The sequence below is a fragment of the Rhincodon typus genome, chromosome 24 (assembly GCF_021869965.1).
Source record: "Rhincodon typus isolate 14 chromosome 24, sRhiTyp1.1, whole genome shotgun sequence".
Taxonomy (NCBI): domain Eukaryota; kingdom Metazoa; phylum Chordata; class Chondrichthyes; order Orectolobiformes; family Rhincodontidae; genus Rhincodon; species Rhincodon typus.
The window spans coordinates 4,093,949-4,106,864 of record NC_063355.1 but is presented as its reverse complement, the minus strand read 5'-3'; the positions used below and the strand labels follow the sequence as shown (position 1 = coordinate 4,106,864).

The 12,916-nt window shown below is 41.0% G+C and overlaps 1 protein-coding gene across 1 annotated transcript in view; it reads right to left on the bottom strand.

The window, feature by feature from the left end:
- The window catches only part of sfi1 (SFI1 centrin binding protein), a 74,457-nt gene that overhangs the window by 6,587 nt on the left and 54,954 nt on the right, over nucleotides 1-12,916 (bottom strand). Inside the window, exons 18-21 of the mRNA XM_048611346.1 lie at nucleotides 10,229-10,544; nucleotides 7,999-8,161; nucleotides 6,681-6,789; nucleotides 3,632-3,731 (exon numbers count right to left, since the gene is read on the bottom strand). Of these exons, the coding sequence (XP_048467303.1) occupies nucleotides 3,632-3,731; nucleotides 6,681-6,789; nucleotides 7,999-8,161; nucleotides 10,229-10,544 (688 nt within the window). The remainder of the gene's footprint in view (nucleotides 1-3,631; nucleotides 3,732-6,680; nucleotides 6,790-7,998; nucleotides 8,162-10,228; nucleotides 10,545-12,916) is intronic.

Here is a 12,916-nt window from a genome sequence, read left to right as displayed (position 1 = left end):
AGAGATTAGAAGACTGAGAAGTGATCTCATTGAAGCACTTTCAAGGAGCTATGAACCTGTACTTCTAGATTTTTTTTCTCAATAACACTCCCCAGGGGCTTACCATTGACTGTGTAAGTCCTGCCTTGGTATGCCTTATCAAAATACAATACCTTGCAATTATCTAAATTAAACTCCATCTGCCATTCCTCAGCCCATTGGCCCAGTTGATCAAGATCTTGATGCATTCCCAGATAACCATCTTCACTGTCCACTACACCACCAATCTTGGTGTCATCCGCAAACTTACTAACCATATCTCCTAAATTCGTACCCAAATCATTTATACAAATGACGTACAACAGTGGACCCAGCACCGATTCCTGTGGCACACTGCTGGTCACAGGCCTCCAGTCTGACAAACAACCCCCTACCACCACCCTCTGTCTTTTATAGTCAAGCCAATTTTGTAACCAATTGGCTAGCTCTCCCTGGATACCATGAGATTTAACCTTACTCAACAACCTACCATGCGGTACTTTCTCAAAGGTCTTGCTAAAGTCCATGTAGACAATGTCTACCGCACTGCCCTTATCTACTTTCTTGGTCACCCCTTCAAAAAACTCAAAGTCTTTCATGGTAAGCTCAGCTGGTTCAGGAATTGAACTGCACTGTTGGTGTCACAGTGCATCGCAAACCAGCCTCTAACCATCTGAGCTAACTGAGCTCCAATGGCGTTTAGAAAAATGAGGGGACATCTTTTGCAAACCTATAAAACTCTTAAAAGGACTAGATAGGGTAAATGCAGGAAGGATATTCCCGATGAGACCACAGAGTCCAGAACCAGGGGTCACAGTTTAAGAATACGAAGGTAGGCATTCGAAGACTTGGGTGAGGATAAACTTTTCACCCAGAGTATGGGGAGCCTGTGAAATCCTCTATGATAGAAAGCAGTTGATTCCAAAACATTGAATGTTTTCAAGAAGTTAGATACAGTTCTTAGGGCTAAAGGAATCGAAGTGCATGGGGAAAAGCGGGAACAGGGTAGTGAAAAGAATGGTCAGCTGTGATCATATTGAATATCAGGACATGTTCAAAGGGCCGAATGGCCTACTCCTCCTATTTTCTATATTTCTATGATTTCCCTTTTGTAAATTCATGCTGATTCTGTCCTATCCTGTCACTGTTTACCAACTGCTCTGCTATTAACATATTTTATAATGGACTCGTAATGGTTTAGCATGTCACACACTCCACAGCCCCAAAGCTCTGAGACAAAATCCTGCCAATGTATGGAAAGACGTTTGACACCTGGGAAAGAGGTTCGTGATTGCACACGATATAACTCCTTGCTGAAACCGCGATGATGTTGCACTCTTGATGCAGTAGGTCACTCAGCATTTCCTTTGGATGTTCAGCTTTCCACTTGTCAGTTTTAATCTGAGGCTGGTTAAATAATTCACTCCACGTTCAGCCTCTCCCAGAGTTAATCCAGGATTGGGAAATATGTTTTATCAATTTGTTAATTATTAGCTGATGATTTGGATAGGTGATATTGTGATGGCAATGTCACGGAGGCCCAGACTGCTGTTCTCTGGAGATGAGTTCAAATCTAACCATGCCATTGGGTGGAATTTAAATTCATTTAATAAAATCTGAAAACTGAAATGAATCTCAGTGGTGGTGGCCATGATAACTATCATCGATTGTTGTGCCAAAACCATCTGGTTCACAAATGTCCTTCAGGGAACGAAATCTGCTGTCCTTACCTGGTCTGTCAAGCCACCCAGTTCAAGGACAGTTAGAGATGGGCAACAAATGCTGATCTTGCCAGTGACGCCCTCAACCCATGAAAGAATTAAAATTTATTCATGTCAGAGACATTGGAAAATAAGAAATAGGACAAGTGATTTGGCCACTCAAGCTTGCTTATGGCTGATCTTCGACTCAAAGCCATTTGTCCTGCACCATCCCCGTGTCCTTTGATATATTTATTGTCAATCTCAGTCTTGACCATACTCAGTGGCTGAATCTCCACAGTTCTCAGGGGGAAAGAATTCCAAAGAATTATCACCTTCTAAGTGAGGACATTCCTTCTTATCTCAGTTCTAAAGGGCCCACCTTCTACTCCAACACTATAATCTTTGGTTTTATACTTCCGGCAAGGGAAAACATGCTTCCACCCATCGACCCGGTTGGACTGTACATTTGCAGCAAGACATCACTGCTCTTATACTTGAATCCTCTTGCAATGAAGGCAACATTACATTTGCCTTCTTTACTGATTGTATCTGCATACTTACTTCCAGGGCTGGCATGATGGCTCAGTGGATAACACTGCTGCCGCACAGCGCTAGGGACACGGTTTGGCTCCACCCTCAGGCAACTGTCCATGTGGAGTTTGCACTTTCTCCCCGTGTCTGTGTGGGTTTCCTCCGGGTGCTCCAATTTCCTCCCACAGTCCAAAGATGTGCAGGCTAGGTGGATTGGCCATGCTAAATTGCCCGTAGTGACCATGGATGTGTAGGTTAGATGGATTAGCCATAGGAAATACAGGATTACAGGGATAGGGTAAGGGGGCTAGGTCTGGGTGAGATATTTTCAGAGGGTCGATGTGGACTTGCTGGGCCAAATGGCCTGCTTCCACACTGTAGACATTGTATGTCTGGTGTACAATCTGGTGATTGTTGCAAACCCCACCCCAATTTCCCAATCTATTGCCATTCTGATAATAATGTGCCTCCCTGTTTTTGCCACCCATGGAAAACATCACTGTTCTTCTTTATCTTGCTCGTTTTTGGTTTGGACCTTTGAGATGAAGTTGAGAGTTGAAGCTTGGAATTTGAGTAGGAGCTTATTTTTTTTTAAAACAAAAAGGAAAGAACAAACAAACTGCTATTTGTTTAAGAATTGACCTGGAAAATTAACTGCAGGTTGGTTATTATTCTAAGAACAATACAGATGTTTCAGCACCTGGGATGAATTATTCTCAAGGACTGACTGCTGCTTGTGTGTCAAAAGGAGATAATCAAAGGGAGGTTGGTACCAACTACTCAAACAAAGAGAATATTGAAAATAAAGAAAGAGAAACCAAATATTGAACTGGTTTGGACTGGATTTTGGGCAGAGGGCAGTGTGCGTGTGAAAGCACACTGGAGTTTTCATTGTTCTCTAGTTATCCTCCAGTTATCGAATTATTGAAAGTTCAGAGAAAAGAAAACAGTCTGCAAAACATGAAAGTCTCCAGTGGTCTGTGAAAGCTGTTTGTATTGACCGTTGACTTCGAAATTCAAGCAAGATATACAATCCTATGTGCCTGTGAACAACTCATTATCCAAGGATTGCATGAGGGTTTAGCAACCAAAACTACTTAATAAATTGGTCAGTTACAATGCTTTTATTTTCTCTTCAATTTATCGCTTAACTGTCTCTGTGAATGAGTGGGAGATATGATGAAAAAAGATTGGTTTAAATCATAGACATTAATTAGATTACTTTTTTAAACTTTACTCTGCTAAAGTTACAGTATTAGTGGTGGATTATGTTAGTACTTCTTGAATAATGCAAGTTTAAAAGATTTGTCAAACTATGCAACAGTGATCGTCCCAGCCTGTTCAATGCTTGTGAATCTGTTATACTTCTACATATTTACCTGTCGTAATTCCTGTCTGATCTCCAGCACATCCTCCCCATTGTGTGCGGCATTGACTTGCAGCCAGTTTCGGAGTACAGAGGCCTGTTTCTGCCAGGATCTTCAAAAAAAAAAACAATACACAGTGTTTTTTAAAATATAATTTTACTCCTGGGAGGGTACTTAGATGTAGAATGACATCACCTCTATTTACCAGACTCTGACGATTTCAGAAAGGGTCTACAAATAAACTGTAATAATGGAAGAATCCATTCAACCCAATATAATCTGAACATGTATAAACGGAAATGAGGAAGCAGAGTTGGGACTGGTGAATGTGCAGTGCTCCCTCCAACACACCACGTTATGGACCTCAATATTTGCAGTTCACCTCTACACCTGGGTCTTCTAACTGATCACTCAGGAGTACTGGAATGATCGGAGGACAGAAAACACAAACATGATTCAAATATAAGCTTATTTGGTAGAACCAGGTCAGTGATATGTGGCTTTACAGAAATACTGACTAAAAATCCAATAGTAGATGCTCAATATCTAATCTGAAGATAACTGTAGCCAAAATACCCATTCAGTCCTCATAAGCAAATCAACCTTCCTTAAAAGTTTTGGATTTGAAATTCTCCAGACGAAGTTAAACGCTAAACTCTTTGCTGACTATACGGCTATCTGTCGACCTGCCATCTTGACTGAACCTAATAGATCCAACAACATTCTGTTGTCAAAAAAATACAAGCTTTGAAAGAAACAAGGATGAACCACAAGAACCTGAAGTATATCCCTGTAGCAGAAATAGAACGCTACAAACTGAAAGATCACAAGAATTAGGAACAGGAGGAGGCCACTCAAGCCTACTCTACCATTTGATGAGATCACAGCTGATCTAATTTTGGCCTTAACTTCAATTTTGCTGTGTGCCCAACTATAACTCTCAACTCCCTTGTAGATCAAAAATCTGTCTATTTCAGCCTTGAATCTATTCAATGGCCCAATCGCCATGCTCTCTGTAGAAGAAAATTCAAAAACACCAATGACTCAGAGCAGAGATTCCTGCTAAACATTGCCTTACATATGCGATCATTTTTTAAAAAATCAATGTCCTTGTTTCTAGATTGGGCAGCACGGTGGTTAGCAATGCTGCCTCACAGTGCCAGAGAGTCGGGTTTGATTCCACCTTGGGGCAACTGAATGGAGTTTGCACATTTTCCCCTTATCTGCATGAGTTTCCTCTGGGTGCTCTCGTTTCCTCCCACAGTCCAAAGATGTGTAGGTTAGGTGGATTGGCCATGCTGATTTGCCCATATCGAATCATTTCATGCTACCTCAAAGAACTCTAATAAATTTACCATTATCTTTTCACAAAACCATGCTGACTGTGCTTTTTGGAGTATGACGTTTTGTTTAAAAAAGGTCCTAATACTAATGCCTCAACAATAAATTCATGCATTTGCCCCAACAGTGTCAGGCTAACTGGCCTATAGTTTCCCGATTATTTGTCTTTCGTGAATGGTGATGCTACATTTGTGGTTTTCCAAACAATGAATTTTGGACAGTTACAAGCAATGCGTTCGCCATCTCTGCAGGCCACTTCTTTTAAAGCCCCACTACATTGTCCTTCAGGTAGAGGGGAATTGTCTGCCTTTAGTCCCATTAGTTTTCTTGTCCTTCTTCTCAAGTGATCTTGGTGAAATTCCTACCTTTCTTCTGCTTCTTGATTTTCTACCACACTTTGGGCATTTCTTGTGTCTTCTATAGTGAAGACAAAACACTTGTTCAGAGTATCTGTCATTTCCTGTTTCCCTTTAATTCTCCAGACTCACCCTCTTAGGGACCAAGATTTACTTTTGTAGTTCTTTTCCTCTGTGTATACTTTACACCATTTTTATATTTCTTGCTAGTTTTCTCTCATTTTCTAATTTCTCCCTCTTTATTTAAGTCAACATTTACTATGTTAACTGAGTGATAAATATTGGCCAAGACACCAGAGATACTTTTACTGTTCTTCAAAATAGCACTATGAGATTTTGTACTTTCATATTATACGGCCGATGGGGCTTTGGTTTAATGTCTCACTTGATAGGCAGTACCTCTGGCGAGTCGACCTAGATTTTTGTGTTGCGATCTCTGGAGTGGGTGAACTAGAGCTTTAGGGTAAAGAGCTTCATCAGGCATTAGAGGGATAATAGCAAAGCTTCATGGGAATGGTTCCAGGGAGGCAAAACTTCAGATTTGCACAATGATTAGAGAAATTGAGACTGTTCTGCTTGGAGAAGTAAAGGTTGAGGGGAGATTTGACAGACATACTCAAAATTCATAAGTGGTCTAGATAGAGTGGATAAGGAAACAATGTTCCAATAGGGGAATAATCGAGAACATGAGCAGATGCTTTTATGGTAATTGGTTAAAAAAAAAACTAATGGCAACAGGAGGAAAAACACTTTCATGCAGTGAGTGGTTGGGATCTGGAACGTGCTGCCTGAGAGCAAGGTGGAGGCCATAAGATCAGAAGAAATAGGAACAGGAGTAGGACATTCAGCTCCTTGAGCCTGCTCCACCATTTGATAGGAGGCAGAGTCAATGGAAGCTTGCAAAAGGAAATGGGTTATCATCTGTAAAGAAAAGATCTGCAAAGCTTAGGGGAAAGAAAGAGGAGCTGGACTAGGTGAATTGCTCCTCCGATTAGGTAACATAGGCTCAATGGGTCAAAAAGCCCCCTCTATGCTGTAACCGTTCCTTGATTCTATAAAATCACTTTCTAATTTTTTTTTTTGTTTGTTTATATGTCTTATTGTGCCTTAGCTCAACCTCAAACAAGCCTGGATTTGGATTGGGGCCAAAACCCAGCTGCATAGCTTTAACTAACAGAAGACTTCAAACTGAGGAACAAACACATCGGATTCTTCCAGTCACTATTAACAACACTTACAGCTGTATCTGAGCTCTCAGGAATGTCAGGAAACCGGAATCCTTCAGAAGAGAATTATACTGCTTTGCCCTGAACTGCTCCAGTGATAATAAAAGCCAAACACAGACTGGTCACCCAAGAACATACCTCAGGTTCTGTTTGTTGTCATGGAAAAGCTGCATCTCCTGACGTATCCCTTGTAGTTCTGCCTCCAGCTGGCATTGTTGGTTATATCCATCAGAATCATTATCTGAATCTTGGGACAAAGGGGAGAGTGTAGTTAAATGAAAAGTAATCACAGGTAGCTCTTAAAGCAAAGGTGGGGTTTTCTCTCTCAAAAAAAATACTCCAATCTTTATGGAAAATATTCAAAACACTGCTGCAAAAAAAATCACACAACCTACACAATGGGGTATATAGTCTATGTTGCGCTTTCTGCTCCACAAAGATTAACCTAATTGCTTCCATGAAACCCCATATTTAGAGGGCACACAGAAATGTGTTTGTGATGTTACAGATAAATGATGATGCATATGGTCCAGCTCTGTTACGGCTTCCAGCAACACTAATTTCGCTAAAGCAGAGTGTGAGAATTAGAATTATGTCGACCAAATAAATCTGAGAGTCTAATTTTAGATTGCCATTACATCACTTTCAGAATCTGCATAATTCATTATGCTTCTTAAGCACAGCAGGTCAGACAGCATCCGAGGAGCAGGTAAGTCAACGTTTCAGGCCAAAAGCCTGTCTGACGGATGCTGTCTGACCAGATGTGGAAAAGTTGTTTCTCCTTGTGGGAGAGTCTAGGACTAGAGGGCATAATTTCAAAGTAAGGAGTCACGTATTTAAGATGAGATTTCTTCTCTCAGAGGACAGTGAATCTATGGAACTCTTTACCACACAGGGCTGTTGAGGCTGGGCCATTAAGTATAGTCAAGACTGGGATAGACAGATTTTTAATCAGTAAGGGAATCAAGGGATATGGGAAAAAGGCAAGAAAATGGAGTTGGGGATTATCAGACAAGCCACGAAGTCAATGAATGGTGATGCAGACCAGATGGACTGCAAGCCTATTTCTGCTCCTACATCTTATGGTCCATTACTGAACTAGAACGTAGGTCCAGATATGGTGCACATTTCCTGGAGTGAAATCATGACCTAGTAACTCAGAGAAGGGAGAGTTACCACAGAGTCAAACTGACATGTGATGTAGAGATAACAAGGTGTAGAGCTGGATGAACACAGCAGGCCAAGCAGCATCAGAGGAGCAGGAAGGCTGACGTTTCGGGCCTAGACCCGTCTTCAGAAAAATGTACTTTGGCTGGAGCAACATAGAGATGTCACGTTGACATTATATTGAATGAATATCAGCTTATTTTAAACATTGCCTTCAGTAATTATTAATTAAATGCAAAAATCAACAAATTTTATTCATTAAAAATATTCCTGGTAGTTATCCATTTACCTGTGTCCTGAGAAACCAAACTGCAACATCCTGGTCTGACCCTAAAATCATCTGGAGAGAGCAGCTGTGGATGTGTGAGTGATTGTTGACTCAAACCTTTCTTGTCCTTGTGAACATGCTCAGCATCAACAAAGTGACTGTGCCTGTCATGCTTCTCGTTTGTCTAAAACAAATGAAGGAGGAACATTCAGGGAGATCCACTTCCCTTCTAGCTCCCACAAAACAAAAAAGAATTCACACATAAAACAGCCGTCTCATTATTTCTTTCAGATATATCCCAAAATGCTTCACAATTCATTATACTTGAAGAGCTGTGACTAACCTAGAATTTTGATAAGGATATTACTCAGACTCCCTCAATATTCAGAACTCCGATAGTGATTCTTCATCGATTGAATTTCCAGCATGTCAGGTTGACCTTTGACTTTCCTGGAAACTATTGCTGGCTAATAGAATTAGAACCACTTTGAATGCTGACACTAAGTGTATTTGAGAATAATTTGCTTCAAGAGACCCTCTCCCAGGTATAATAAAACTCATTGTCAGTGTGTAAAAGAGAAAAGCTATGGAATCATGAAGCCCTGGGCTGCTCCTACAGAAATCATTAACTGGCAGAAGCAAAGAACTACCTATAGGACAATGGAGGTCAGATTTGTGTTTTTCCCACAATTTTCTTTATCCTTAAAATGCCAATTACTTACGGAGGTACAGTTCCAAGGATACCTATTTATCTCTATTATGTCACGTGCCAGCCTTGATTACAGAGCCAAACCAAATTCCATCACTTAATCCTGCTGTCCAAAGTCACCCTTAATATTTCCAGGCAGAGAACTAAACAGGGGAAATGGGAAGGTACCCTGGCATGTCAACCCTCCTCTATACCAGGCATATTGGAGCCAGTTGCCTTCACTGTACCCCAGCTGGGAACAACTGCTTCACACCTCCCAGTTCTCTGATTCAGCAACTTCCAATTCAAAGAGAGAATGTCCATTTACATGGCAACAAACACTGAGCTCATTCCAAGATACTTCCCATACAATGATTTTTGAACCTCAATCATTGCTGTTAAGACTATAGTGACAGAAGGGTAGACTGTTAGTCTTCAGATCTCACAGAGGATATGTTAGAAATGGTTACACTTCAAACTGTGGTTTAATTGCAAGATGGAACATTTTTGTTGGGGTTTAGAAGGTAGCAAATTAGCATTTCTACCTGGAAATATGGCCCATGTTGTCATGGTGCTGGACTTTGAAAGGAATAGTCAATAGACAGTCACTATAGTTTTAGGTTGCAACTTTCCTAACCTATCAGTGAACTTCGCAGGCACAAGTCTGTGTGCAGCTATCTAAAAGACAGAAAAGGAGGAGGCAGAGACAGCAAGTCCTATACCTGAAGCAAAGGAAATATTGCTCACTGTGCAGATAGGAACTTGAGTTCAAATTCAAGAGAGAATTTATGAGAATTTAAAGATTTACCTTGCTGGGATTAGAAGGAAGGAATCTCCAGTGTAACCCTCACTGTTCTGGGATTGGATGTGACCCAGCTGGGAAAGGAAAAGGAAGTAAGCCCCTGAGACTGGCTTCTCCAATTAAGGGGCAGTGTAAAGAATAACAGTAGTGGGAAATTTCCAGTCATGTTCATAGCTAAATGGGGATCACCTCTCTGCAGATAGAGTACAAGCCACTGACTCTATAGTATTTAGTGTTACTTTTAATGTATTTATTACAATAGAAGTTTTAAAACTTTAAAACTTGTTGCGTACTTTATAGAAGATGACCTCAGGCTATTGTACGTTCTCAGTTTCTCGTATAAATACTCCTAGTTCATGGAGATAAAACAACAAAGGTGCTCCATTAACAGCTAAACACACACTCATATAAACTACCCTGACCACAAAGGATTTCTATACAAATCACATGTTGGTGAGATGTGGGTTTATGTTCATTATTGTCCCTACATGATGAGCTGCTATGCCACTAAACTGAAGCAATAGGTTCTGTTCCAACACTCAAACCAGTATTTCACACTTCAGCAGTGTGAGGAAGCTAGAGAATACAGAAGTGGATAAACTGAGATATAGTTCTCAAGTTTACATAGATGGCGTATGCACCAAGATGAGACGTCAAGTGGGTGCCATATTAATTGGGATAAACCACAAGAATCAGTATTTCCAGAAAGAAAAGGCGATTCACAAAAACAACACAGAGGTGAGTAACAGTCTTACATTCACCTTCTCTTTCCCAGGTAACAGGAATGCAGACGGGGGCAGCAGGAGCTCCTTATGCATGGGTTGTTCCTGGCTATCCATGGCTGCCCTTGAAGGAACGAAGTGGGTACAAGGAAAGGAGCCCTGTGACGGCACCATTTGGAGATTCCCTGCCTCTTCTGCAACACGTGATGACTGACTGGAAGCACCATTTTTCTCAGAATCGACATCTAGACTGATGTGACCCCGTGTGCCAATGGGTTTGCTTTGTGCTGGAGTCTCCATTCTGGCTCCTGACAAATCTGTCATCATTGACATTGCGGAGTCCAAGGTACTGCCGCTGAAATCAATAAAGTAATGATTACAAATTAACTGTGGTGTATGAATAATTCAGTACATCAACATGAATCTGAATATTCTATTGGCAAATAGCATCTGGAAGCTACTGTCAGTGTTTAAAACAAATCATATGGTTAGCCATACTTACTAGAATCCCAACTCACTAGAAGTCTATACCCACTGGAATCCAAACACACCAAGAGTCAATTCCCACAAGAATCCCAACCCACCAAGAATCTGATTCAGCTGGAATTACACTCTACGAGTCAATAATTTCAGAACAGCAAACCCCACAGATTATATCGAGGTTTTAAAGGAAACTACTGAAGGTTACTGGCTCCCAGACTATTGAACAAGTAGTGTGGGTGGGAAGGAATTTCTAATCTTTAGCAGGATGCTGCCTCTTCCTACAAGTAATAGAAAGCATTGAATGCATTTTCCGTAATTTATGGAATTAGTTATCTTCCCTTCTTACCCTGAGATCTGGTTTGTCCTGCATCATCTTTGGTTCAGAGGTTGAGTTAATTGTACAACATAGCATTGCCTTCTTACTCACAGGGGATACTCAAGTATGCCACAACTTGAAAGGCCCTTCAACATTATTTTGTGCTGACATCCTCCCTCTGTTCCTCTCAGACTTGATGAACAGTGAATGCCAGGAGACGACTCATCAGAGAGCAACTCCATGCCTGTTCTTGCATCCACACACTAGCAATCTGCTGGAGTTGCTAAGCAGCCATCAGGAGTGGGGATTCTGACTGACCTGGTTGAAAACTAGGTCCCTGACTCACTCTCACCATAACCAATCAGTCACCGACCAATACCCAACTGGGTAGCTCAGAGCACTGCTGGAGAGTGGCTGACCCACATCAAGGATTGAACCTGGGAATTCTGACATGATACAGCACCAGCATTTCCTACTAAAGGTGTATCCTGATCGACTGCATCTCTTTGAGGGAGAAGCGGTTCACCTGATTAAGCAGAATGCCCAACGTAACCCACCAGTGTCAAGTTTACAAATGGGTAAATCTAAAAATAGTCATTTCTATCTGTTCATGAATAACTCTCAAACGATACATAATAAACAAGACAGCACTTGGACAAGACACTCTATTGTAGTCAACGTTTGATTCCCTTCATAAACCAAATTGGCTGATCTCAGCCAGAGAGATGTATGATTTCTGTAAGGTCCAAATTTCATGGGTTAGGGGAGGAAAACTAAACTCCACCAGGAACCTCATTTCTCATTGTTAATCAGTGGTCCTTGCAATGATGAACAAGATCAGATCAGGCTAAGTTGAGATGACCTTCATCATCAAATAATTAACCAAAACTCTAAATAGAAGCTTTAAATCTGAGCTCAAAGCAATGCATGAGAGCTACAGCAAGGTGGTGACTCTTTGCAATAGGAAGCAGGGAAGAAAATCTAGATAAAGTGCAAGATCATAATAAATAATAAACTTAATTCAAACACATGAAGTCAAAATTATTCAGATTAAAGGAAAGAAACAATTTTAAAACTTCCATTTAGACAACATATTTTACAACACCAAGATTTCAAAAATTGATTTATAGCATTTGAGGTAACTGCTGTTGGGGCGGGGTGGTGGAGTGGTACGGTCTTGGACACAGAAAGATTCCATAAACCGAAACAGCCAAATAAACAGATCATCTATATGAATGATGACAATCAAGGGATATGTATTAATCAGAACACTGGCAGGACTTCTGCCTCTTCTTCATTAGTGCTCCAGAAGTTTTTAATATCTCCTTGAATGTACAGAGAGGGTCACAGATTAGCATTTCTGCAAAAAGGAAGTAGATCTGGTTTGGTGCAGCCTTGGCTCAGTTGGTAGCACACATACCTCTAAATCAGAAGGTCATGGTTTCAGGACCCACTCTAAAGGTTTCAGATTCATTTCATAGCTACTTATTTGGTAGTAAAATGCTTTGGAGTATCACAAGGTTCTCCAAAGCTCTGCAAAACCGTAAGTCTATTCTTTTTTATCTCTTGGTGGCTAGTTGGTGTTCATGTATCTGCATTGTCAATTTTTTTTCTGAATTTTCTACTCAGACCCCTAGGTATCAGAGTAGCCCACAAACCGACAACCACCCTACGACAACTACTGATGAACGTAAAGGATCCCATACCCAAAACCAGCAAAACAGTGGTAACATACAAAATACCATGCTAGGACTGTGAGAAACACTGCATAGGCCAAACTGGAAGAAAGCTGATAATATGGGTACATGAACACCAACTAGCCATCAAGAGACACGGTGAAGTCTCACTGGTCTCACTACATACGGACAACGAGGGACACAAATCTGAGATAACACGGTGTAGAGCTGGATGAACACAGCAGGCCAAGC